General features: G+C 42.9%; 3 protein-coding genes and 1 pseudogene across 4 annotated transcripts; all 4 read left to right on the top strand.

The window, feature by feature from the left end:
* On the top strand, positions 1–5,205 carry LOC308463587 (olfactory receptor 5AR1-like; annotated as a pseudogene). The gene is made up of 2 exons: positions 1–898; positions 5,193–5,205. The product of its transcript is annotated as an olfactory receptor 5AR1-like (transcript).
* A 217-nt stretch (positions 5,206–5,422) lies between these two features.
* On the top strand, positions 5,423–6,361 carry LOC308471386 (olfactory receptor 5AR1-like; the record flags this gene model as incomplete). Its single annotated transcript, XM_080995343.1, has 1 exon — positions 5,423–6,361. The coding sequence occupies one exon, from the start codon at positions 5,423–5,425 to the stop codon at positions 6,359–6,361; it is 939 nt and encodes a 312-aa protein (XP_080851469.1).
* Positions 6,362–14,569: 8,208 nt separating this feature from the next.
* Positions 14,570–15,505, top strand: LOC308471522 (olfactory receptor 2G3-like; the record flags this gene model as incomplete). The annotated part of the gene is made up of 1 exon (XM_080995555.1): positions 14,570–15,505. The coding sequence occupies one exon, from the start codon at positions 14,570–14,572 to the stop codon at positions 15,503–15,505; it is 936 nt and encodes a 311-aa protein (XP_080851681.1).
* A 6,753-nt stretch (positions 15,506–22,258) lies between these two features.
* LOC308471460 (olfactory receptor 9G19-like) lies at positions 22,259–23,195 on the top strand (the record flags this gene model as incomplete). Its single annotated transcript, XM_080995452.1, has 1 exon — positions 22,259–23,195. One exon carries the CDS (start codon positions 22,259–22,261, stop codon positions 23,192–23,194), a length of 936 nt encoding a protein of 311 aa, XP_080851578.1. The 3' UTR covers position 23,195.
* Between the last annotated feature and the right edge of the window lie 4,496 nt (positions 23,196–27,691).

Genomic DNA, 27,691 nt, shown 5'->3' with positions numbered 1-27,691 from the left:
ATGTCTGAGGGCAACCACACCACTGTGACAGAGTTCATTTTTGTAGGCTTCACAGATGATCCAGCCTAGAGGTTATCCTCTTTGTGGTGTTCTTATTGATCTACCTGGCAAATTTGGTTGGGAATGTGGGCATGATCCTCTTGATCCTCCTGGATGAGCAGCTTCACACACCCATGTACTTCTTCATCTGCCAGCTCTCAGTAATGGACCTGGGCTACTCCACTGCCATTGCCCCACGCATGCTGGCTGACGTAAGGTCATCTCCTTCTCCAGTTGTGTCATTCAGTTTGTGTTTTTTGTGATATTTGTGGATGCTGAATGTTACACCTTGGCTGCCATGGCATATGACCGCTATGCTGCTATCTGCCGCCCTCTCCATTACTCCTCAGTCATGTCAAATAAGGTGTGTGTGGTGCTAGGGATTAGTTGCTACTTTGCAGGTCTGAGCCCACACCAGTCTCACATTCAGCCTAGATTTCTGTGGGCCCAACATTATCAACCACTTCTTCTGTGAGATCCCTCCACTCATAGCGTTGTCTTGTTCTGACACTTCCTTCAGTGAAATCCTCCTCTTCTTCTTCTGTGGAGTCAACGAGTTCAGCACCATCACTGTCATCCTTATCTCCTACTTTTTCATCTTTGCTGCCATCTTGAGGATCCGCTCTGCTGAGGGCAGATGTAAAGCCTTCTCTACCTGTGCTTCCCACCTCACTGGGGTCACCCTCTTTTATGGGACAGTTATGTTTATGTATCTGAGGCCACCATCAAGCTACTCATTAGATCAGGACAAATGGGCCTTTGTGTTCTACACACTCATGAACCCCACACTGAACCCTCTAATCTACAGCCTGAGGAACAAGGATGTGAAGGAAGCATTTAGAAGAAAGCCACTTCCGAGGTGGAGAGGAGGTGGGGTTGCGGGCCCACCCCCCTCCCACTCACGCGGGGGCTGGCTCAATCGGCGGGCTGGGGAGGCGTGACCTAGCTCATTTAAGGCCGGTGCGCCCAGGGACTGCCCTCTTTGCCCCGTACCAGCTGCCTGGTTTTCCCATCCCACCCACCCTTTAGGGTTAGCTAGCTTTGACCTTGCTATGGACTCCAGTTGGTCGCCACAAGGGGCCTGGTAGGAATTTTTCCAACTTGGCGCACTTCCAGCCTTTTGGTTTTTTCACCTACCTCGTAGCAAATGTCACAACTTCCTCGGTATTGGCGGTTAGGCATTGGCAGAGGTAATTGTTATGCAAATGAAGGGGAGGGAAGCGCCATACCTTCCCCCAATGAAAGGGGTAGTCCGGTAGAGGACTCTGGGGGGCGTTGCCCTGTCTGAAACCTAGGGAAGTGAGGGCCCACAGCACCCCCCCGAGCGGTGACACCTGTGGGATCCTAGTTGGCGTACTTCAACAGGACCCCCACGGCTGGTGGATAACCCTTCCCGGTCTCCATGCCGGGTAGTCGATAGGAGCCAGTGCCTAAGGCCAATACCTTCCAATTCCTGTAATCAATAAAGTTGTGGCCTTTTATGCCCATTAATCTTAAATAATGTGTCCAGTGTCTTCATTTCACATGGGGGGAGGGGACTTGCCACACAATCATCAACAAGAAAATGTTTTCAGACTAACTCTGGTTATAACTATGAGGTGGTTCATAGAGATTGATGAGGAAAGGGATGCACTGTGTACCTAGTAGAGCAGAGTTATTCTGTGAAGTCCTGGTTATCTATACAGCCGTACCTTGGTTTTTGAACAGAATGTGTTCTGGAAGTCCGTTCAACTTCCAAAATGTTCAGAAACCAAGGTGCAACTTCCGATTGGCTGCAGGAGCATCCTGAAGCCAATTGGAAGCTGCAGAAGCTGCACCGGACATTCAGCTTTTGAGGCAAAGTTTGCAAACCGGAACACCTACTTCCGGGTTTGCGGTGTTCGAGTTCCGAGTTATTTGTAAACTAAGCTGTTCGAAAACCAAGGTATGATTGTATACCAAATAAGTCTATTTAAAGGAGGAAATGTATAAGGAATGGTACATAGGCTGGCTAATAAAGAACTGTTGTCATAATGTCTTTCAATATGAGTGTATGTATGTTTCCTGATGGAGCCTTTGGATGCAGAGGCAGCATACAACTAAACACCAGCTGCTAGGGACAAATAATAAGGGAAGCTGTTGTCTTCATGTCCCACTTGTGAACTTTCCAGAGGCATCCAGTTAGGCACTTTTGAAGCAGAATACTGAACACAATGGACTGCTGATCCAATTCAGCGTGGGAGGTGTATGTGTGTGTTTGTGTGTGGGGTGTTTCTATGTTGCTTTTCATTCAAATGAATCCCAAAGCGGCTTAAGAACAACAACATGATAGAACATAATAGAACATCACAAATACAACATAAATCGTATAGTATAATTAACAAATAATCAGTGAAACAATTACAATCTATAAAACACTGTCAACCAAGCAATGACGTAAAAATAAAATAAACATCACAATTAAAGCAAAAGTCATATTTTATGATTACCAAATAATATAGCATTAGTAATCTATAAAATAATATTCGGAACACTTAACAAAATAGCAACCAGAACGTAAACTAAGCACTGTTATGTTCATACACATAATCTCCCACCCCTATGACTCATAATCTTGCACTCTCTTCAGCTCATTAGAATACACATACACATAATGCCTGCAGCAGCAACTCCCTTCTGAAGGTTCCTCAGGCTAGAGGTGGGGTGGCAAAGGTAAAACCAACAAACTCCTGATAGCAAACAGAGTGTGTATCCCCTAACACTACTTCTTCTTCTTCTTCTTCTTCTTCTTCTTCTTCTTCTTCTTCTTCTTCTTCTTCTGGAAACAGCTCCCTTATGAAGGTTCCTAGGGCTTGAGGATAGGGCAAAGATGGTGGAAAAGCCATTACCTTCTGGCCAACACAGAGTCTCTCACCCCTCAATGGATATATTCTGAAATACAGGAGGACTACAGCATAGGACTAAGCTTCCAACTTTAGGTTTAAAAGAAATAGGCTGCTGGGCTATGGTATATAACATCATATACTTAAAGTATTTAGGTGGTCATTCCCTTTCCCCAGAGAATCATGGAAGAAGTTGTAGTTCTGTGAGGTGGGGGACATGAATGTCTAACAGTGACTTCTCATTAAGTACCCACTCAAAATATAATTTCAATGATCTTTGGAGGAATCCATGACAGTTTTAATTATGAGGTACTCTACTTCCAGAAGAGGAACTTCAAAGGAAGCACCATCCACATTTGGCTGAGGAGGATGCTGTGACATATTGGGAGGACTGAGTCAATTCTAGGTATAATTTTCTGTATAACAGCACAAAATTTGTGTTGCTGAGGAAAGGTTCAAGAGAAAGAACTTCAATTAACATCTTTAATTATCTCTGTAAGGATGAAAGGGAGAAAGTGACAAGGGGAGGGGTACCCTTGAGAAGTATTTTTAATGGCTTCCTGTGGAGCCATGTAATCCTTGCATCAGCCATCTGGGGCTCTGAACTGGATAAATAAATACCACCTTTCTGACTTGCCAGTTTACAACAGCTAAGAAGCAGAGGAGAAGACAAAAGTATGGACTGAGCATCTGACTTTCAGGTGGGATAAAGTTTTTCAAAGCAGGAGGGGCTCAAGGTTGTGTAAGTAGATATGTGGACCCAAGCTAGCTCAGGGAATTTTGGAAATTTAAGAAGTCAAGGTTTCTGCTTGAGGAATCCCCTAGCAACCATTGTCCGTGCTAGAGACCCGTGGACACCTTGCTTAGAATTCTTACTCAATTTGACATTGAAAGCCAAGCAAGAATCTCCTGAAAGCAGTTGTTGTTGTTGTTGTTGTTGTTGTTGTTGTCGTGCTGCTAGAATTGGGCAACAGATAGGCACAACAATATTTAACAACTCAAATGCTGTGCTCTTCCAAGGGTAGTCTGATTAAAATGGCTGGTGAGTAAGATGCAGTGATGGCCACTGACCTGGATGGCTTTAAAAGAGGATTAGACAAATTTATGGAAGAAAAGGCTATCAGTGGCTGCTATGCACGGTGGTTATGTTCTACCTTCACTGTTACAGGCAGCAATACTATTTGCTGTGAATCACAAATGAGGAGAGTGCCATTACATTCATGTCCTGCTTATGGACTTTCCATAGACATCTGGTTAGCTGCTGTGAGAGCAGAATGCTGAACTTAAGAGGCCTTCAACCTAATCCAGCAGGGGTTTGCTTAGCTTCTTAATGTTTACATATTCAAAACCAGGACAATTTCAGGGTCATTATCTTCTTTTATAGCAGGCAGAGCTAACAACTCAGGGGGATCTGCACAGGGAATATTTACTTCAGTTGAAGAGCCAAAATATAAAATGGAATCTGGAATAAGTCATGCAAACAGGGTGCTACAGAGACCATGGATATAACCCAGAGAACTAGTAGGACAATGGAAGGTTCCAGGCCCTGTGCTGCTCTCATGGTTCTCTCAGGGAAGGTTGGGTAGAAGACTAGAAGATCCATTAGCTCCCAGGAAGAAGAGATGGTAGCAGGGGAAGAGTAACATCAGGCGAGTATAGATGCTTCCTCCCATTTTCCCACAGATTAGTGATTTGGGGAAAATTTGTTGAAGATCTCTCATAACACCAGACTCCTCCTATGTCAGGAAAAGAGGGGAGGGAGTGTCTTATAGGAGCTATTCACCCAGAAGTTCCATTCTTTAGCCTAATCCTATCTGCCATGGTGAAAAAAATTGCAGAAGCTTCATATCCTCAATCAACTGCACCAGTTGCATAAATGTGCCCCTGGATGTGTTTCCCTTTTTACTGCACTCTCTGGCTACACTTTTCTAGATCCACATGCAAGGTATATGAAAAAAAATATTCACTCTATTGGGATCTGGTAAGAAAGGGAGCTATCAGCATGAGTTTGACCAAACTGCGGGAGGCAGTGGAAGACAGGAGTGCCTGGCGTGCTCTGGTCCATGGGGTCACGAAGAGTCGGACATGACTAAACGACTAAAGAACAACAACAAATGGAACAAATAATGGTCAAGACTTTATAAAGCAGCATGTTCTATCTGTGGCTTTAACTAAGACATGCTTTGATTCCAATCAGGGAAACGAATGAATAAAAATGTTTAATTATTGTACTTTCCTCCATTTTATATAGTGTGGTCCCATATAATAAAATAACTGCTTTCTTTTCTTTAGGAAGAAACACTGAATGTGATAGTTTATGTTCCTTTCATAACATTGACTAAGGGGACTTGAAGTGATTGGTGGACGCAGTTGCAGAAGGAGTGCTGTATTCTCTGCCCAGCAGGGCAGACTGCCTCTTCTCCCATTCTATTGCTCTACACTACAAAGCATTTCTTCCGACTCAAGTAGTGTCTTCTGTCTTATCTCCGGATCTCAAGATCCCCAATTTGTCTTCAGCCACAATGACTGAGGGCAATCATAGCCAGGTGACAGAGTTCATTTTCTTGGGCTTCACAGATAATCCACGCCTTGAAATGGCTCTCTTTGTGGTCTTTCTTTTCATCTACCTGGCAGATGTGGTAGGAAATGTGGGCATGATCCTCCTGATCACCGTAGATGAGCAACTCCACACACCCATGTATTTCTTCCTTTGCCACCTCTCCTTAGTGGATCTGGGCTACTCTACTGCCATTGCCCCACGCATGCTGGCTGACTTCTTACGCCAGCGAAAAATTATCTCCTTCTCCAGCTGTGCCACACAGTTTGCATTTTTTGTAGGTTTTGTGGATGCTGAATGCTATGTCTTGGCTGCCATGGCATATGACCGCTATGTGGCCATCTGCCGTCCTCTCCATTATACCACAGTCATGTCAAAGCAGGTTTGTCTGGTACTGGCTATTGGTTCCTACGTAGCAGGTCTAATAAGCCTGATGTCCCATACCAGCCTGACTTTCAGTTTAGATTACTGTGGCTCCAATATCATCAATCATTTCTTCTGTGAGATCCCACCACTCCTAGCATTGTCTTGCTCTGACACCTACATGAGTGAAATCCTCCTCTTCAGCCTCTGTGGCTTCATCGAGTTCAGCACCATCCTTATCATCCTTATCTCCTATCTCTTCATCTTTGCTGCCATCATGAGGATCCGCTCTGCTGAAGGCAGACGTAAGGCCTTCTCTACATGTGCTTCCCATCTCACTGGAGTCACCCTCTTTTATGGGACAGTTATGTTTATGTATCTGAGACCAACATCCAGTTACTCATTAGATCAGGACAAATGGGCCTCTGTGTTCTACACGGTTGTGATTCCTATGCTCAATCCTCTAATATACAGCCTTAGGAACAAAGATGTGAAGGAAGCTTTTAGAAGAGTTGTCAGCAAGAAAGTTTTATCCCAGTAATATCTTCTCTCAGTGCTCTTTCTAGTCAATTCTGCTTGTCCTCTGCCTAGAAAGCACAGGTCTAAGGAGTTTCCCACTTGTCTCAGACTTTCTAGGCATGGGTCCAAATGATTTTGCCTTTGCCTCCCGCTGTCCTCCAGAAAACCCACTCCTTAGTGCTAAATCTGAACAAACAGTAACCTGTGGAAAACAGGTTTTCCACAGGTCAATTGCTGTTTGTTCTGATTCAGTGCTAAATGTTGAGTTTCCCTGGGGGAAAGCAGCAGAGCAGCCTTCAGTGATGACATGCTAAGTTCAAAACATTACGAGAAGGAATACATTCCATGTCTTATGCTGCAATATAATATTGTGCAGGAGTCTACAGATGTTTACAGAGTATGATAATGGCTATTCTATACTACTAAAGAAAGAGAGGGAAGAAGACTTGTTTCCATTAAGAGCTGTAATATTTGTTTCCATGTGTGTGGCTCTATGAATATAATCAAAGTTTTAAAATAATTACAATATTTCCCAGTATTTTTCACTAAACACACACACACACACACACACACACACACAATTATTATCAAAACAAAAAGAGTTAATGATAATATCTTATTTCAAATGTTTTTATTTATGAAAAACATTATTAGAATTTTTTTTCTACTTTAACTTTGATTGCAGTGATGATGAGCCATACATAAAGCAATCATTTTAAGAGAGTATTATATTGATTCACATTTTTCTGCACCCAGAGAGTTGGAGTTTGAGAAAATTAATTACAGTTATGTCTCGTTGGTATTCATGGGACTGAAGTTGGTCATGACTAAGCTTTCACATTAATTTTAGTGGGACTAAGTGTGATTAACTTGGTCTGGAACCAACAAAAATGTCCAAAGAATTTTAATGGTTTCCTTTCATGCGTCAGAATATATTAGGGACTATGTCAGGATGGAAAAAGAACTATAAAAAGCACTCCAGAAAAATTACTTTAAGAGGTGAGCTCAATCCTTTGCTATGCAGAAGTAAGTCTCATTGAGCTCAGTGAGACTTTCAGGTATGTGTATAGGATTGAAGCCTTAGTAATCATTTAAGTTCTGCTTACTGCATTACACTGACTGAAAGTTTTTGGGTTTATTTCTCAAGCTATTTATGGGAGATTTATGTGACTCTGGGTCATGTGAGGCTTGCATCAAAAATGGAAGGTAGAAAATGGTGTGGTGGAAAATGGTGGTCAAAATGCATAGTAAAATTATATGTTCTGCATCCTCATAAAGATGCAGCATAACAAGAGTCACTGAGGTGAAGGTATGGTTGCTTCCCAAAAGACAAATTCTACACACATTACTGATGATTTGTGCTCATGATGCTACACAATCCTGCTTTCAATCCTGTTTGCTCCTGCAAATGTTTTGAGGTGGTCATTTCATGGACTGTGGCTGGATGAAAGATGACAAAGTGCTGGGGTAGCATCAGGTAATTGTATGGAGGGTGAACAACTAAAATGATGTCTATATTGGATCCCAGTGGAAATACTTTGAAGATTCTTAGGATTCTGTCCTGTAATGCATTACTGAATAAAGTCTGTCTGATTTGGAATTCGGTGTGGGCCTCCATACTTGAACCCCTCAAGGGGAATTTGATGGAGTCTTCTATCTGAATGGTTCCCCAACCCTAGCCCATTTTAAGATGAGAGAAAATAAGAGAGAAAAGGGGCATGAAATTGCCCAAGGTCCTTAGCACCTGGGCAGCAGAATGAGTACACACTCAAGTCACCTGGCACACAGCTTCTCTATGTTGACATGTATTTCTATTTAAACTATAGTTGCACGTCAAGGCCCTGTACCCCCTCCTTTGATGAAATAAAACACGTGGACATCGGTATTTTACTGTAGGTTAATGGGCGAAAAAAGGCCACAACTTTTATTGGTTACAGAATGTGAGTGGTATTGGCTTTAGGTATTGGACCCAACTATATCTGACTCCTGCCTGCCATGCAGGAAGTCTCACAAGGGTTAACCACCTGTAGGGGGATCATGTGAAAGGCTGGGCTGGATGAATCCCTAGCCGGAATTAAGATTGCCGGAAGAAATATCAACAACCTCAGATATGCAGATGACACAACCTTGATGGCAGAAAGTGAGGAGGAGTTAAAGAACCTTTTAATGAGGATGAAAGAGGAGAGCGCAAAATATGGTTTGAAGCTCAACATCAAAAAAACGAAAATCATGGCCACTGGTCCCATCACCTCCTGGCAAATAGAAGGGGAAGAAATGGAGGCAGTGAGAGATTTCACTTTCTTGGGCTCCATGATCACCGCAGATGGTGACAGCAGCCATGAAATTAAGACGCCTGCTTCTTGGGAGAAAAGCAATGACAAACCTAGACAGCATCTTAAAAAGCAGAGAAATCACCTTGCCAACAAAGGTCCGTATAGTTAAAGCTATGGTCTTCCCAGTAGTGATGTATGGAAGTGAGAGCTGGACCATAAACCCCACACCTCCCAGGCCAAGACATTATGGAAATATTTGGGACTCCTTAATAATGATACCTGCTGACAAAGGTCCATATAGTTAAAGCTTTGGTTTTCCCAGTAGTGATGTATGGAAGTGAGAGCTGGACCACAAAGAAGGCTGATAGCTGAAGAATTGATGCTTTTGAATTATGGTGCTGGAGGAGACTCTTGGGAGTCCCATGGACTGCAAGAAGATCAAACCTATCCATTCTTAAGGAAATCAGCCCTGAGTGGTCACTGGAAGGACAGGTCGTGAAGCTGAGACTACAATACTTTGGCCACCTCATGAGAAGAGAAGACTCCCTGGAAAAGATCCTGATGTTGGGAAAGATGGAGGGCACAAGGAGAAGGGGACGACAGAGGATGAGATGGATGGACAGTGTTCTCAAAGCTACCAGCATGAGTTTGACTAAACTGTGGGAGGCAGTGGAAGACAAAAGTGCCTGGTGTGCTCTGGTCCATGGGGTCACGAAGAGTCGGTCACGACTAAACGACTAAACAACAACAACAAGGGGGAGCCCTGCTGATGTACATCAACCAGGAGCTCCCCCAAGGTAACCAGAAAGTTTGTGCCATGGCCCTAGCCACCACCTGGGCTTCGGACAGGAACCATGACCCCCAGATTCCTTTAACGGAATACCCTTAAAGGGCAGAGTTAGGTGATGGCCACAACCTCCCCTCCCATGAACCAAGCTTTTCCAATGCCTAACCACCCAACCTTACAAAGTTGTGACAATTTGCTACGAGGTAGGTGAAAACCAAGTGGCTGGTGTCAATCTGCCAAATGGAAATATTCCTACCAGGCCCCTTCAGCAGGCGACCAACCGAAGTCCATAGCAAGGTCAAGGTGAAGAACACCAGAAAAAAGGATGGGAGGGCGGGAGATCCGTGGAAGCCAGGATTAGAGAGGGAGATCTCCTGAGTGCGCAGCCGCTTTCATGTGGCAAGCCACGCCCCCCAGCCGGCTGGATTGGCCTGCTGTGGTCATGACGCACGCCAGCGCTCCCTGTGATGTGGGGGCCTAAACATACCCCCCCCCGCTGAAAGGCAGGAAGTGCGAGGCCCGCGTGCAACCCCGCCTCTCTCTGAAGAGAAGCGGCTTAAGTATTTCTAAATTTCAGAGAGGAACCAGGGGGCTTGTTGTTATCATCACTGATCAGCACTGACAACTAGACTCATTTGCAATGAAGCAATCGGAAGCACACTTTTTGGCCCCCAATCTGCTATTGCATCTCTACCTGCTGTGCACATGACATCAGGTGTGGGGGCAAGTGGATGTGGTTTGGAGAAAACGGCCTGGCAGGCCAAACTGGAACCCCCACCAGTGTGGTGTAGTGGTTAAGAGCGGTAGTCTCGTAATCTGGGGAACCGGGTTCGCGTCTCCGCTCCTCCACATGCAGCTGCTGGGTGACCTTGGGCCAGTCACACTTCTTTGAAGTCTCTCAGCCCCACTCACCTCACAGAGTGTTTGTTGTGGGGGAGGAAGGGAAAGGAGAATGTTAGCCGCTTTGAGACTCCTTAAAAAGGGAGTGAAAGGCGGGATATCAAATCCAAACTCTTCTTCTTCTTCTAATCTGGCCCACAACCAGAGGTTCCAAACCCTCTGTTTTATTGTGTCACAATATTTCTTTGTATGTGTTTGCTGTAACAGACTAATATGAGGTGATTCTTCAGAGACATCAAATCCCAAGTGCTTCTCCTACTTTTCTATAACCTTTGCTTCCCATCCTGTTTTTTCCTCTGCAGTAACATAATGGAGGAGTAAGAAAGGATCCTTGACAGTAACCTTTCAGCTCAGCGCTTATTGGGTTGGGTTTTGGGGTGGGGGGTGGAGTGTGGAGTGTGTTTCTGGGAAGCGGCAGGGCAGTTACAGAACTCCAGGTAATATAACTGCTTCCTAACTGTGTTGCGAAAATGGGGCAAAATGTTAATGTTTTAATTTTATTTAGTTTGTTCCTTTAACAACAACAGGAAGTCACCAATGTGCACTATGTTTTTATAATCACTGGGAACTGGTTCCACATACAACAATTTCCAGAAGGATAGCTGTGTTAGGTTTGTTGCAGCACAATAACAAAAAAGTATTGTAGTACCTTAAAAACTAACATATTGATGACTGCATAAGTGTTCGTGGACTACAGTCTGGGATTTTGCAGGTTCTGTCTACTCATCCTTTCCACTTAACCATCCCCTTACTTATGAATTCCTGCAGTCGACTGACTTATGGCTAGGACCTAGAAACTTGTATTGTACCAACACTTTCCTCTGATTTTCAGAGCATTCTATAAATTAACAAGAAAAGAAATTACATTTGAAAATTAACAAAGAGAAGAGAAAAGATTGAGGTGTGGGCTTGTTGTGCTTATCTTACTTTCAAGATGGCCAAGGGGGGTTTGTATGGCTGTCCTTTCTTTTGCTGTACAAAGCATCTCTCTAGTGGCTTGCAGCCTTCCTTGGGGCCCCTGCTTCCTGAAAATCTTTGGTTCAGCTTTCCTGTAAGTGCTGGGTGGTGGGGAAGCTGTCCACCATGCTTCTGACAGCTATTCATTGTTGCTGTTTTGCAAATGAAGTCTCTTCTGCTGTTAAAGAAATAGGGGAGGGCATTATGAAAGATGAAAGGAAGGAATCATAGAATCATAGAATCATAGAGTTGGAAGAGACCACAAGGGCCATCGAGTCCAACCCCCTGCCAAGCAGGAAACACCATCAGAGCACTCCTGACATATGGTTGTCAAGCCTCTGCTTAAAGACCTCCAAAGAAGGAGACTCCACCACACTCCTTGGCAGCAAATTCCACTGTTGAACAGCTCTTACTGTCAGGAAGTTCTTCCTAATGTTTAGGTGGAATCTTCTTTCTTGTAGTTTGGATCCATTGCTCCGTGTCCGCTTCTCTGGAGCAGCAGAAAACCACCTTTCTCCCTCCTCTATGTGACATCCTTTTATATATTTGAACATGGCTATCATATCACCCCTTAACCTCCTCTTCTCCAGGCTAAACATGCCCAGCTCCCTTAGCCGTTCCTCATAAGGCATCGTTTCCAGGCCTTTGACCATTTTGGTTGCCCTCCTCTGGACATGTTCCAGTTTGTCAGTGTCCTTCTTGAACTGTGGTGCCCAGAACTGGACACAGTACTCCAGGTGAGGTCTGAACAGAGCGGAATACAGTGGCACTATTACTTCCCTTGATCTAGATGCTATACTCCTATTGATGAGGCCCAGAATTGCATTGGCTTTTTTAGCTGCTGCGTCACACTGTTGGCTCATGTCAAGTTTGTGGTCAACCAAGACTCCTAGATCCTTTTCACATGTACTGCTCTCAAGCCAGGTGTCACCCATCTTGTATTTGTGCCTCTCATTTTTTTTGCCCAAGTGCAATACTTTACATTTCTCCCTGTTAAAATTCATCTTGTTTGTTTTGGCCCAGTTCTCTAATCTGTCAAGGTCGTTTTGAAGTGTGATCCTGTCTTCTGGGGTGTTAGCCACCCCTCCCAGTTTGGTGTCATCTGCAAATTTGATCAAGATGCCCTTGAGTCCATCATCCAAGTCGTTGATAAAGATGTTGAATAATACCGGACCCAAGACAGAACCCTGTGGCACCCTACTAGTCACTCTTCTCCAGGATGAAGAGGAACCATTAATGAGCACCCTTTGGGTTCGGTCAGTCAGCCAGTTACAAATCCACTGAGTGGTAGCATAGTCAAGACCACATTTTACCAGCTTCTTTACAAGAATATCATGGGGCACCTTGTCAAATGCCTTGCTGAAATCAAGGTAGGCTACATCCACTGCGTTCCCTTCATCTACCAGGCTTGTAATTCTGTCAAAAAACGAGATCAGGTTAGTCTGACACGACTTATTTTTCAGAAATCCATGCTGACTATTGGTGATCACAGCATTCCTTTCTAGGTGCTCACAGACTGTTTGCTTAATGATCTGCTCCAGAATCTTCCCTGGTATTGATGTCAGACTGACTGGGCGGTAATTATTTGGGTCCTCTCTTTTCCCCTTTTTGAAAATAGGGACAACATTTGCCCTCCTCCAGTCTGCTGGGACTTCGCCTGTTCTCCAGGAATTCTCAAAGATGACTGCCAGTGATTCTGAGATCACATCTGCCAGTTCTTTTAATACTCTTGGATGCAGTTCATCTGGCCCTGGAGACTTGAATACATCTAAACTAGCCAAGTATTCTTGTACTATCTCCTTAGTTATTCTGGGCTGTGTTTCCTCTGCTGAATCATTTGCTCCAAATTCTTCAGGTCGGGCATTGTTTTCTTTATCGGAGAAGACTGAGGCAAAGAAGGCATTGAGGAGTTCAGCCCTTTCTGTGTCCCCTGTTTGCATTTCACCATCTTCTCCTCTGAGTGACCCCACTGTTTCTTTGTTCTTCCTTTTGCTACAAACATACCCATAAAAGCCTTTTTTGTTGCTTTTAACCTCTCTAGCAAGCCTGAGTTCATTCTGTGCTTTAGCTTTTCTGACTTTGTGTCTACACGTGCTGGCTATTTGTTTGAATTCCTCTTTGGTGGTTTCCCCCCTTTTCCATTTTTTGTACACATCCTTTTTTAATCTTAACTCAGTTAAAAGTTCTTTAGATAGCCACCCTGGCTTCTTTAGGCACCTTCCATGTTTCCGTCTCATTGGTATTGCTTGAAGTTGTGCTTTTACTATCTCCCTCTTAACAAACTCCCAGCCATCATGAACTCCCTTTCCTTTTAGTATTACTGTCCATGGGATCTCACCCAGCACTTCCCTAAGTTTTATGAAGTCGGCTTTCTTAAAGTCAAGAAATTGAGTCCTAGTATGCTTGGCTGCTCCTTTCCGCTGTATAGTAAACTTCAGAAGAGCATGATCACTCGCGCCTAATGATCCTTCCACTTCTACCCCCACTAACCAGGTCATCAACATTGGTTAGGACCAGATCTAAAATGGCTGTTCCTCTTGTTGCTTCTCCCACGTTCTGGACAATGAAGTTGTCTGCAAGGCCAGTGAGGAATCTGTTTGACCTTATGCTCTTGGCTGAGTTTGACATCCAACAAATATCCGGGTAATTGAAGTCCCCCATTACTACTGTCTCCCTTCCTTTTGCATGCTTGGCCATCTGTTCCCTTAAAAAACCCTAAAAAAACCACCCAAATTCTGAGGCTCTCAGTAACCTGATTCCTAGTTTCCTACACTTCTCCAAATGGGGAAGACACCATAGAGCAGCTCCTCCAATGCACTTTTTCAGATTAGTAAGCAGAACATGGAAGCGACAGAGCAGTGGGGAAATATTTAATCAGGGGTGGGGTGGGGTGGGGTGGAACAACATACTCACTGAAAGCTTATGCTTTCTAAAGTCTCCTGCAAATGAGACAGAAAAATGGAAGTCTCTTTTGCAGAGAAAGAAAGCTGCCAAGAAATTGGAAGAGAGGTCTTGGAACATCAATGATAGATAAATTTAGCATTCACCCCGCCATTGAAATGCTACTTCCTTGCCTCCATTTCAAATGCTATCATTAAGACATAGAGCTGCATTGTAGGGGGTTTCTCATTGAAAGGTAAGCTTTTCTCCCTGCAGTGGAACATCCATAGAGTACAAGGAAATTTGCAAGGGTTGCCATTCTCATCACTTCAGTGAGCATCAAAGACCAGGAACAGTATATGTCACTAGGTGCTAATTCTGCACTTCACTTCATCTGCTGTTTTCCCTTATCCTCCTCACAGATTAAATGTGAATGAAAATGGTTGGCTGCAACAAAACATTTGTGACCGAGTTCATATTTTTGGGGTTCTCCAATCAACCAAGGGTGCAGCTGGTGCTCTTTGTGGTGTTTCTGGCTTGTTATCTGTTCACAGTGTTTGGGAACGTCACCATCATCTCAGTTGTCAGCACTTACCCTCGGCTTCATACACCCATGTACTTCTTCCTTATCAATTTGTCTTTCTTAGACATTTATTATGTCTCCACCAATGTCCCCCAGATGCTGATGAACCTTGTGACCAGAAGTAAAACTATCTTATTCTGGGGTTGTGCGATCCAGATGTATTTTTCCCTGGCGTTTGGCATGACAGAGTGCTTTCTGCTTGGCGTCATGGCTTATGATCGGTATGTGGCAATCTGTCAGCCTTTGCTTTACACGGCCATCATGAACTGGAAGCTCTGTGCTCAGCTGGCTGCTTTTTGCTGGTGCAGCAGTTTGATGAGCTCCATGATTATTAACATTTTCACCTTACAATTGCCTTTCTGTGGTCCTAACATCTTGAACCATTATTTCTGTGAGGTGCCAGCAGTGCTGTCTTTGGCTTCCACTGACACTTACCTTGCTGAAATGGTTGTCTTTGTTTTCAGCATCATCATAGTCTTCATTCCCTTCCTGTTCATTATTGTCTCCTACACCTACATTTTCTTAGCTGTGCTGCGGATACAAACTGCCCAAGGAAGGGTCAAAGCATTCTCTACCTGTGCATCCCACCTCACTGTTGTCACCATATTTTATGGGACAGCCATCTTCATGTACATGCGACCAAGGTCAAAGTCCTCACGAGATGGGGACAAAGTGATTGCTTTGTTTTATACCATTATAATGCCCATGCTTAACCCCCTGATATATAGCCTAAGGAACAAGGATGTGAAAGATGCTCTGAAGAGACCATTGGCGCTAATAAGATGATGGGTTTTTCTGACCAGATGGTACCCAGAAATAACTTTTTGTTATTAAGCAGCATATAAATCTCACTAATGAATGATGGACATGTCAGTCAGGATTTAAGCCAGATTCCACCCTGTATGATAACCTCTGCCAGGAGAGAGACAGGGGAAATGTGTCCCTGTTAATTCTCCTTGAACTCTCAGTAGCTTTCAATGCCATCAGCCACTTCTGGAGCAGGTGTCTGAGTTAGGGATGGGCAGCTCCACTTTGAAGTGGTTCCAGTCCAGCTTGAATGGTCATTTCCAGAGGTTAATGCTTGGGGAGTGCTCTTCAGCCCCATGGAGCCTTCAAAGTGGGGTTCCTAAGGGTTCCGTTTCATTCCCTTTGCTGTTTAACATGAAAACACTGAGTGGGGTTATCCAGAGTTTTGGAGTATGTTGTGAGAAATATGCTGATGACACACAGCTCTACTTCCCCTTTACATCTGCAGTTGTGGCTGGGGATGTGCTGGACTATTGTCTTGCCTTGATAATGGATTGGATGAGAGGCAACAACTGAAGCTGAATTCAGACAAGACTGAGGCACTGTTTCTGGGTGGTTCCCTAGACTGAATGGATGGGAGGTTGCCTGCTCTTGATGGGGTTACACTTCTTCTGAAAGAGTGGGTACATAGCTTGGGGGTACTTCTGGACCCTTTGCTATTGCTTGAAGCTCAGGTGGTTTCAGTGGCACAGAGTGCCTTTTATCAGCCTATTATGGTGGCCATGAAGGCCCAAGCTAGACCAGTGAGAGCTGGTCATCAGCACACACAATGACAATGAAGTCCCCTAGACAATAGTCAACAGTCCTAGTCAGGGCTTTCTTTTGCAGTTGGGACTCACTGGAACACAGTTCTAGCTCCTCTCAGAGGAGCACCATTGCCATTCTAAGAGAACAAGAGAGTTAATGGTGAGTCCTAGCACCTCTTTTTCTAGAAAAATAGCACACTGGTCCTAGGGTTCTCCAACACCATGCTGAAGACCACCTTCACTAAATCAGATAGGGACAAAGTGTCAGCATCCCCAGTGTGACTCTGTAACTCACAACCAGGTGCAAGGATGTGAAATATGTTCTGGCGAGACAGTTGGTGCCAATGAGATGGTAGTTGTTGTTTTTTTCTGGACATTTCTCAGAGAACTTTTTGTTATTTATGAGCATATAAATCTCATTGATAAATCACATGGATAAAAAGAAAGTTTGATCCAAGGAATCCTTGTCTGTTTGTGGCCAGATGGTTGTCATTATTTATTTATTTATTTATTTTATTGACTGACTGGCTTACTGGCTTACTCACTTATTTAACTTGCATAGTGCCCTTCATCTGTAGATCTCAGGGAGGTTCACAGCATAAAAATACAAGATAAAAACACAAAATATGTAATAAAAACAAGAACAAAAACAAAGAAAACCCTCCCCCCATTCCCTCCCATGAACACATTTAAAAGGATATAGGAAGTTAGTTAGCCCAAGGTCTAGTTGAAGAGGAACATTTTCACCTGATGCCTAAAGGTAATGAAGGCACCAGTGGAAATTCTCTGGGAAAGCATTCCACAATTGGAGAGCTACTGCAGGAAACTTGTGTTGCCACCATCCGGACCTCTCTTGGAGGAGGAACACAAAGAAGGGCCTCAGAGGATGATTGCAGGATCCAGATTGATTCAAATGGAGAGAGGTCTTGAGGTATTGCAGTCCTGAGCCATTTAAGGTTTTGTGGGTCAAAACCAGCACTTTGAATTGGGCTCAGAAACTAATTGACAGCCAGTGTAGTTGGGCCAGGATCAGTGAGCGATCTGGACACCAAAGTTCAGGGCCACCTGAAGTTTCTGAACAGTTTTCAGAGGCAGCCCAACATATAACACATTGTAATAATCTAACCTAGAAGTTACCAGAGCACAGACAACAGTAGTTAGCTTATCCCTGTCCAGATAGGGGCATTACTGGTCCACTAGCCAAGCTGGTGGACAGCACTCCATGCCACTGAAACCACATGAGCCTCAAGCACCAGTAAAGGGTCCAGAAATACCCCCAAGCTATGTACCCACTCCTTCAGAAGAAGTGTAATCCCATAAAGAGCAGACAACCTCCCATCTATTTGGTCTAAGGAACCACACACTAGCAGTGCCTCAGGGGATAAAACTGAATCTTGAGGAACCCCACTTTGAAGAGCACTCCGCAAGCAACAGCCTCTGGAAATGACCATCCAAGCAGGACCAGAACCACTTCAAAGTAGAGCTGCCCACCACTTACTCAGACACTTGCTTCTTCTTTTTTAATAATTTATTATTATTATTATTATTATTATTCAAAATTATAACAAAACATATCTTCCAAAAACACATCCTTATTTCCCCCCCATTTTTCCTCCCTCTCCCCCCACAGAACCCATCCCCCCCACCCCACCCCCCAACTTCCCTCAGTTCCAGTCTTTGGTTTCTCCAATAATGCTATTTTCTGCATGTTACACAGTTGTATAGATCCTCAAACTGTTTAGCTAATTATTATCAGTAAAAAAATTGTGAATGTTTATTCAAAACCTGCCAAGGAGTCCAGTTCGCTTTGTTGCGTCTTCAAATATTTTGTGAAAGGTTCCCATTCATCCTTAAAGTCACAGTTATCCTTATCCCGTAGCTTATATGTCAATTTTGCCAGTTCTGCATAGTCCATCAAATTTTCTTGCCATGATACTTTAGTTGGGGTTTCTTCAGTCTTCCATCCTTGTGCTACCAGAACTCTCGCGGCCGTTGTCGCATACATGAAGATGTTTTTCAACTTTTTTGGCAGGTCTTTCCCTACAATCCCCAACAAAAATGCCTGAGGTTTTTTAACAAATGTTAAATGGAACATTTTCTTCAATTTATTGTATATCATTTCCCAAAATTTTTTAATTACTTTACAATCCCACCACATATGATAAAATGTTCCCTCCTTTTCCTTACACTTCCAACATATATTTGAACTAGTTTTGTACATTTTCCCTAACTGCACTGGTGTTATGTACCATCTGTACATCATCTTCATGCAATTCTCCTTCAGTAGGGAACAATCTGTAAATTTTAAGTCAGTTTTCCATAATTTAACCCAATCTTCCATCATAATGTTGTGACCTACATCTTGTGCCCATTTAATCATAACTGATTTTACCTCTTCGTCTTTCATCTCCCATTCTAATAATATGCTATATGCGGCCTTCAGTAGTTTCACTTTCCCTTCAATCACTTCTGTTTAAAACCTGGATCTAGTATAACTAAATCATTTCTTACTGTCTTCTTTATATGTTTCATGTAGTTGTCGATAATGCAACCAACTCTGAAAGTGGTCTTTGATCTCATCATAATCTCTTAATTTCCATTTTCCATCATGTTCCTTTAATAAATCAGCATATGTGAGCCATTTTCCTTTCTTTCCAAGTGGTTTGAGCAGTAATGCTTCATGTGGTGAAAGCCACCACGGAGTCTTTTGTTCCAATAAGTCTTTATATCTCTCCCATACTCTCATTAATGATTTCCTGATTATATGGTTGTAAAAGCTTCTATGAATCTTCCCTTTCCCATACCATAAGTATGCATGCCAGCCAAATCTGTTGTCATGACACCTGCTTCAGAAGGATATCATTGTTGAAGGTATCAAAATCCACTGAGAAGTCAAAGAGAATAAACAAGTTCACATTTCCTCCTCTTCAAATGCATGCGTTTGAAAGGATGTGTGAAAGATCAAGTTCTGGGCAGCCAAGCACAGATACATTTACAAATTCGTGTGTGTGTGTGTGTGTGTGAGAGAGAGAGAGAGAGAGAGAGAGAGAGAGAGAGAGATACTCCACAGGGCCATCCTGTTAGGCTGCAACAGATTGTAATGGATTGCTTTGAAGTCACTTCAACACTAGATGAACCCCCCCCCCAAAAAAACCACCCTAATATATAATGTGCAGAGGAGGGCAACCAATATGATTAAGGGGCTGGAAACAAAGGTTCAACAAAGGTATGTTTAGCCTGGAAAAGAGACTGAGAGGAGATGTGGTTGCAATCTTCAGATATCTCAAGGGCTGTCACATGGAAGATGGAGCAAGTTTGTTTTGTGCTGCTCTGTAGGATAGAACTTGAGCCAATACCTTCAAGATACAAGAAAGGAGATTCTGACTAGACATATGGGGAAACTTTCTGATAGTAAGAGCTGTTTGACAGTGGAACAGTCTTCCTCATGAGGTTGTGGACTCTCCTTCCTTGGAGGTCTTTAAGCAGAGTTTGGGTGGCCATCAGTCATGGATGCTTTAGCTGAGATTCCTGCTCTTTCCAGGTGGTTGGACTAGATGACCCTTCTGATCCCTTCCAGCTCTACAATTCTACGATTCAATGATTTCAGCTGAAAATTAAAAACTAATGAATATTTGTCGAAGCTCCCAAATAATATGGACTTGTAATGGATCTGCAGCCCTTACATTTGCTGCTTTTTCTTGTTGAAATCATAAAGATAAACACAATGTAGGTGCCTCATGCAAGTTAATGAACTCTAGGGAAGATGTTCACAAGACTTAGTCCCTCCACAAGGAATAGAGTAAGTAAACAAATCTTTACACAATTATCATATAGCAGCCCACCTGAGAGCAACAAACACCAAATGCAAGCTTTTAATTGAACCAGACCTCTGAAATGCCACCCCACTGACAGCACTCTGGGAACAAGACCTTCAGAAAGAGAGTACGTTCTCCCCACCTACCCTTGGCAGTCAGGATTATTTGGCATGAAGGAACAGAAGTACACACTGAGATCAGCTTCTTCTGAGAAGATTTGTAATGCCATCTTTCCCTTTTTATATTCCAATTACAACATTTCTAGAATCCCATGCATTATGTATGGAATGATACCTACTTACTTTCCAATATAACAAGGAAAAGGGGACACAGACACCAGAGCCATTCTTTGCAAGCAACAGAAAACCATGGTTTTCTGAAAACCATGTGTTTTCCCAGCACACCCAAAACTGACTTCCCGTTTTCATGCAGCGTCGCTGTTCTAGCTTTGAAAGACTTGCAGCATCTGAAACAAAAAGTAGACCTCTCTCCTTGAATGCATTTGATGAGGTAAGGAAATCAGGCTTCAAGCATTGATGGTTCTGCTGCCAGAATGATTCTAATGACTATGATTTTAGAACTGAAGATGCCTGGATAGCTTTTTTTAAAACTCCATGTAATTCAATGGTTAGCTTAGAAGAGGGTAAAAAAAGAACAGAGGCTGTCTCTTCCCCACATCCTTTGTTCTCTATACTGTAGGTTGGTTCACACATGCATGTCTTGTCTGCAGCATCAGGTGAACAGCACAGATTGAACTTCCGCAATACCTCCGAACACAATTAGTCCAATACAGGAAGGGAGATCAGCATGTGGGTTTTTCACTCATGCAGCCGATGAGGATGCAAACATCTGGTTTGCATTCAAGCCTTCTTTGAACTGATCAGGTGTGTCTTTTGGTGTAGCTGCCAAAGAACATCTCCTTCTGGAACCATTGGCTGTGTATGCAGAAGCCATGGTGAGGCTCCACAGCTCCCACCATCTCCATCCACACAAACTGCTGCAGCACACTGGGACAGAGAGGAGGAGGGTTATGATGGTTGTGAGGTAGGTGTGGTGCAAAGGTGCCAGCAGCAGCACCAGACTGGCTCCACCAGTGCATTTGCACTGTACCAACATCACTGCCACAGCACCCCTTCCCTTCTCAGTCCCAGTATGCTGCACTGACTCAGTCAGACAGAGGTCTGGTGAACAGGGCAGTGTCACCATATGCCTGCTTTTATGTTATTAACTCATAACCAAAACTTTTAAATAAAGTTAACTAACAGTTCTTGTCATCAGAAATTAAGTGGGACACCAATCTCCCTTATCATGATTGAAGCATTGAGTTATATGTAACAGAGTGGGAAGATGCAGAAGCACTGATATTCTTAAGTTTATTTACTAAGTTCTTTGGTGCTGTTTGAGTAAACAAGTGAGATCTGCACCAGTATGTCACAGTGTACCCTTGCATACTAACAGGGGTTTTCAGGGTTCCTGTCTCAATATTCTTGTAAGACATTCATATATAAAATGTACAATAATAGTTAATATGAACATGGAATAATTGCCATGTCTGGCCAAACTCTCACAATATGTAATTGACAGGTCCAGAAGTATGCATTTTTCTGTGTCAGTTCTCTATACTCTAAACGATATTTTCTAATCTATAGAAATTAGAGCACATTTAAAGAATGCATAATAATTAGAAAACATAGAAATTAGAGTGCATAATAATCAGAAAACAGAGAAATTAGAGCACATAATAATTAGAAAACAGAGAAATAAGAGCACATGTATTAAATAATACATAATAATAAGTATGAACAGTCATAGTCACCAGCACTAGACACTTCAGAAATATTTTTTCAAAAGATGAAAAAGGAAGTGGTTAAAAATAATGATGAAACTGAGAAAAAGTGTCAGTTTAAAAAGTATTTTACTTAGTAAAAAAAAAAAATAGCTTTGTTACAAGTGAGAAATCAAAAAGCCCAAAATAATTTTGAAGTGCATATTAGTGAGAATCCCATTAAACAAGTAATCTCCTCCCTCCCCATTTTTAATTGCCCTTGTGAGCTCTCTGATTCAGAACATATTGAGGAAAAGGAGCTTTAATAGGACACCATGGTGCCATTCCAAGTGTTAAGTGTCTTGTGTGTTTTCAGGTCCTTCAGCAAATGATTGACAGAAGATTCATGGAAGGAGGAAATCACACCACAGTCACTGAATTCATCCTTTTGGGATTCACAACAAATCCCAAACTGCAACTGGTACTGTTTGTGGTGTTTCTCATCATTTATATAGCTAGTCTAGCCGGGAACATTGCACTCATTCTTCTAATCTGCAGCAGCTCTCACCTCCATACGCCCATGTATTTCTTCATTGGGAACCTTTCCTTCCTGGATCTGTGGTATTCCTCCGTCTATACGCCAAAGATCTTGGTGAACTGCATCTCTGAAGACAAGAGCATTTCCTTTGGTGGTTGTGCCTCCCAATTCTTCTTCTCAGGTGCCTTTGCCTATAGCGAGTGCTACCTTCTGGCAGCCATGGCCTATGATCGTTATGTGGCCATTGCTAAGCCACTGTTGTATGCCACTGCCATGTCCAAAAAGCTGTGCACAGTGCTGGTGGCCCTCTCATATCTAGGGGGGTTCATCAATGCCACTGTTGGAACCAGTAAAACCTTCTCGTTGAGCTTCTGTGATGGCAATGTCATTGATGACTTCTTCTGTGACGCACCCCCTCTGATAATGCTGGCATGTGATGTGACTGACAATTACCAGACTATGCTGTACGTCCTCCTGACTTTAAACATCATTGCCCCTTCAGCCTTCATCCTTGCCTCCTATATCTTTATCCTGGCAGCCATCTTGAGAATCTCCTCCACTGGTGGCAAGTACAAAGCCTTCTCCACATGTGCTTCCCACCTGACAGCTGTCACCTTATACTATGGCTCCATCCTCTTCATTTACTCACGCCCCAGTTCCAGCTATGCTTTGGAGCATGACAAATGGGCTTCCACATTCTACACAGTGGTCTTTCCCATGCTGAACCCCCTGATTTATAGCTTAAGGAACAAGGATGTGAAAAAGGCTGTGAAGATGTTGATGACAAGGAGGACAGATTTCTAAATTAAAAAGACTGTAAGATCAGAAATAAGTGTGTACGGTAGTTTTGTAACACATATCTTAATGCTATTATCATCATAACTTCTAATCTAAAATATCAAAAGTCTCATTTGAGGCACTGTATTGAAAACTCAAATGGTTGGCTTCTCAATTGCATATGACTGATAGCTTTCAATTTTATATGTGTCAGTCTCAAATGGAGGTATCTGTCCCAAAAGAAATGTGAGCTGGAGTGCCAAGTTGGCCCCACGACTGTGGTTGCCCGGGGCCATGGGTGCCATGCAGCCCTGGCACTGAAATTTATGAGAGCCCATCATGAGGAATTTTGTGGGTGTTCGGGTACCCAGGCCCCAGGGAGTTGGCACCTATGAAAGTGAGCAGTAAAGATTCTCTTTTTCACCTTAGCCTTGCAGATCTCCTCAGAACTCTGCGGCTGTCTTATAACCTCTTAGTCAACTAAGTTATGTGGGAGATAACAACTGTGGAAGGGAGACAGGGTAGAGAATGAAGAGACACCTTTTGCTCCTGTTTAAGGCAGTCACAGAAAGGAATGCATCAGGGCATGTTTATGGAGGAATCAGAAATGGTGGAACCCCACACCTCCCAGGCCAAGACATTAGGGAAATATTTGGGACTCCTTAACAATGATACCTGCTGACAAAGGTCCATATAGTTAAAGCTTTGGTTTTCCCAGTAGTGATGTATGGAAGTGAGAGCTGGACCACAAAGAAGGCTGATAGCCGAAGAATTGATGCTTTTGAATTATGGTGCTGGAGGAGACTCTTGAGAGTCCCGTGGACTGCAAGAAGAACAAACCGATCCATTCTGATGGAAATCAGCCCTGAGTGCTCACTGGAAGGACAGATCCTGAAGCTGAGGCTCCAATACTTTGGCCACCTCATGAGAAGAGAAGACTCCCTGGAAAAGACCCTGATGTTGGGGGAAATGGAGGGCACAAGGAGAAGGGGACCACAGAGGACAAGATGGTTGGACAGTGTTCTCGCAGCTACCAACATGAGTTGACCAAACTGCGGGAGGCAGTGGAAGACAGGATTGCCTGGTGTGCTCTGGTCCATGGGGTCACGAAGAGTCGGACACGACTAAATGACTAAACAACAACAACAATAAGGATACAGCATTAGCATTGATGGCACAATTAAATAGCATGCATTCCACTGCTGGTGGTTTTGATTAAGCAAAGGATAGGTGTGCAGCAGACTAATCGGAATGCCATGTGTGATTCAATCACTCAAGTTTCTGATCGCCTGTGTTTTCTGTGGGTATGATGTGTGGCCTCTGTGGTAGCAGAATCTCTGACCAGTAGAACCCAGTAGAGGGAGGTCTCTGCCTAGGGCCAAGAGAGGTGTTCTGTTTTGTTTGCATGGTAATGAGAAACTACCTAATTTGCACTTCTTGAATCAAGATGTAAACAGAAACACAGCTCTCCATCAAAATTCATACTTTTCCCAATTTTGCAGTGCTATTCTTTAGTTAAACCATGTGTAGGAAAAAAATGCACTATATTGGGGGAGCCTTTGCAAAAATGTGTATATTTGTCAAAACTGAACACTAAAATGGTGATAAATTTTCATGAGGATTTATTTTAAAAAAAAAAAACCAACAACACCCAATTGAAAATTGCTTTGGAAGTGTGGAAACCTGAATTTAAGATTGACAGATTCATTGTTATCTTCCTCCACCTTACACCAACGTCCTTAAGGAGCAAGGACTTGTAATTGTGATGAAATCCTTTTTTCTCTCTGTTCTCAACATGCTTATCATAATTTTTGTTCACCATTAGGTTTCTGATGGGTGTGGAATGAATGAATGAATGAATGAATGAATGAATGAATGAATATTATTCATGAATTCAATATGCCATGATGCAACATGGTATATGATTGCCTTTTTTAATGCTAGAATGGGTTCTTTTATTCAGACATCTCAGTGACATCATGGTGCCCCACATCCTATATGATTGGCCTGTAGTTCTACATGGATTCACATGCCTCAGGGTGATATCAAGGTATCTCCGAACTAAAGAGCTAAGATCAACAAAGTGCATAGGGGCTGGTATGTGCAAATAATCTCAAGAAGTTGTGAGCTAAATATTACCTTCGTGTGTGTGTGTGTGTGTGTGTGTGTGTGTGTGTAAAGTGTAGGTAATTAATTAGACACAAAAATGAAATTCTGATGGATGGTTGACTATGGACATACAAGTTCATGAACTCTAGGGAATATTTTCACAACACTTATTCCTTCTACAAAGAATGTAGTGAGTAAACAAATCTTTACCCAACTACATAATCATATAGCAACCCACCTGAGAGCATCAGGCACCAAATGCAAACCTTTAATTGCACCAGAGCTCTGAAATGCAGTCCCATTGATAGCACCACTGGGGCCGGGGGGCGGAGAGAGAGAATCAGAACCTTCTGGATAAATATCCACTTGCTCTTTCTAATCAGGACTGTCTGATGTGATGGAACAGAAGAACACTGAGATTAGCTTCATCTGAGGAAATTAAAAATGCCATACTCCCCACTGTTATATTCAAAGTAAAACTTTAAAGATACCTATTGATTTTCTAGTATAACAAGGAAAAGGGTACATAGACCCTAGAGTTCTTGGTTCCAGAGCTCAGCATCAGAAAAGAGACACTTTCCATAACCTTGCAGTTCTATGGTGCTGCCAGAAGACACTTTAAGCTTATCGCCAAGAGAAAAATGACATTCTCTATCATTAATTGGCCATCAGTGGCCAGCAACAGATAACCAAGTGAGCATAACCCAGTACACCTAAATTTGACTTCCAGTTTCCCTGCAACTTTGTTCTATTTTTATTTATCCTAGTTTGGAAAGCTTTGCAGAGCCTGGAAATAACAAGAAGGGGTCTCTCATTGGATGGACTTGATAAGGTAAGGAATTGAGGCTTGGTTAGTTGAAAGGGTTGCGTAATTTTGGTGCCAGAATGATTAAGATGAGTATGATTTCAGAATAACAACTGAAAACCTCTAGATATATTTTTTAAAATTCCATCTGATTAAGGATTACCTTAGAAAAGGGTTCAACAACAACAACAGGGGCTCCCCCCCTCTGTTCTCTGTCTTGTTCTCACATGCTTGTCTTGCCTGCAGCATTAGGTGGTGATTTGCAGCTAAGCATGAGTCATCATGGAGGAAAGAGCATAGGCTGAACTTCCATATCACCTCAAATACGATTAGCCAAATACATCAAGGGAGATCAGCATGTAGGTTTTTCACTTACGCAGCTGCTGCTGCTGCTGCTGCTGCTGCAAACACAAGGATGGCATTCAAGCCTTCTTTGAACTGGTCATGTATGTCTTGATGTGGCAGGGGATGAACATCCCCATCTGGAACCACCAGGTGTCTGCAGAAGACATACATAGGGCTGCACAGCCCTGCTGATCTCTGTCCAGATGAGCTTCTGCAGCATACCAGGATTGAGAGGGGAAGGGGTGTGATGCCGCTGACTTGGTACATTGGGAATGGGCCAGCAGAGCACCACATTGACTTCACGGGTGCATTTGCACTGTGCAAACCTCACTGCCACCACACCGCCTCCCCTCTCTAGTGACTCCGTAGGACAGAAGTCAAGCCGACAGGGCAGACATGACATCCACTTCTAGCATTATGTTAATGGCTCACGACCATCACCTTTAAATAAAGTTAATTCACAAATCATGACATCAGGAATGATTGAAGCTTGGAACTGAAAGGGAATACACAAATGGACTAATATTCTTACATTTAATTGCTGAGGCTTTTGGTGCTGTTTGATTAAAGAAGTTGCATCTGCAATACAATGCCATAGTGTATTCTTGCATCCTAGCAAGTGTTTTGAGGGTTCCCGTCTCAATCAATTGCAGTATATTCCTATATATAATTAAAACAATCTGTTTAATCTGAACAAAGATTTAGCTCCATGAATCTGGTCAAAGTCTCATAACATGTAACTGATAGAGCCAGAGGTATGTATCTTCCTATGTCAGTTCTCTGTACTCTAAATGATATTTCCTGATCTCTAGAAATTAGAGCACATTCATAATACATTTGTCTGAACTGCCATTGTCGTTGCGCTAGATACTTCGGAAACTTTTTTGCAAAATAACAACAAGAAAGTCAGATTGAAAAACAAACAAACTGAGAAAAGTGTCAGAATAGAAAATATTTTATGACATTGGCCTGAATACAAGCCTCACTTTTTTTCCAAATTCTGACCGTGAACAGTTAAAGTGTGGCTTAATTTCGTGACCTTACAAAAATGGGCTTTTACAATATTGCTGTTGAAACAGACATGCGGTAAAATGGAATGAGTGTGAATGCCTGCAGAATTTTAAGGGAGCGGCTTATATTCGGGTATTGTCTTGTTTTTTCTCTCCCCCCCCCCCCCGAATTATAAAGTTGTGGCTTATATTCAGGCCAGTACGGTATACCGACTTAGTAAAAACATGGCTTTGTTCCAGGTGAGAAATCTGAAA

The sequence above is a fragment of the Podarcis pityusensis genome (assembly GCF_964106645.2).
Source record: "Podarcis pityusensis genome assembly, chromosome: 1".
NCBI classification, from domain to species: Eukaryota; Metazoa; Chordata; class Lepidosauria; order Squamata; family Lacertidae; genus Podarcis; species Podarcis pityusensis.
This window is presented reverse-complemented; position numbering and strand designations above follow the sequence as displayed.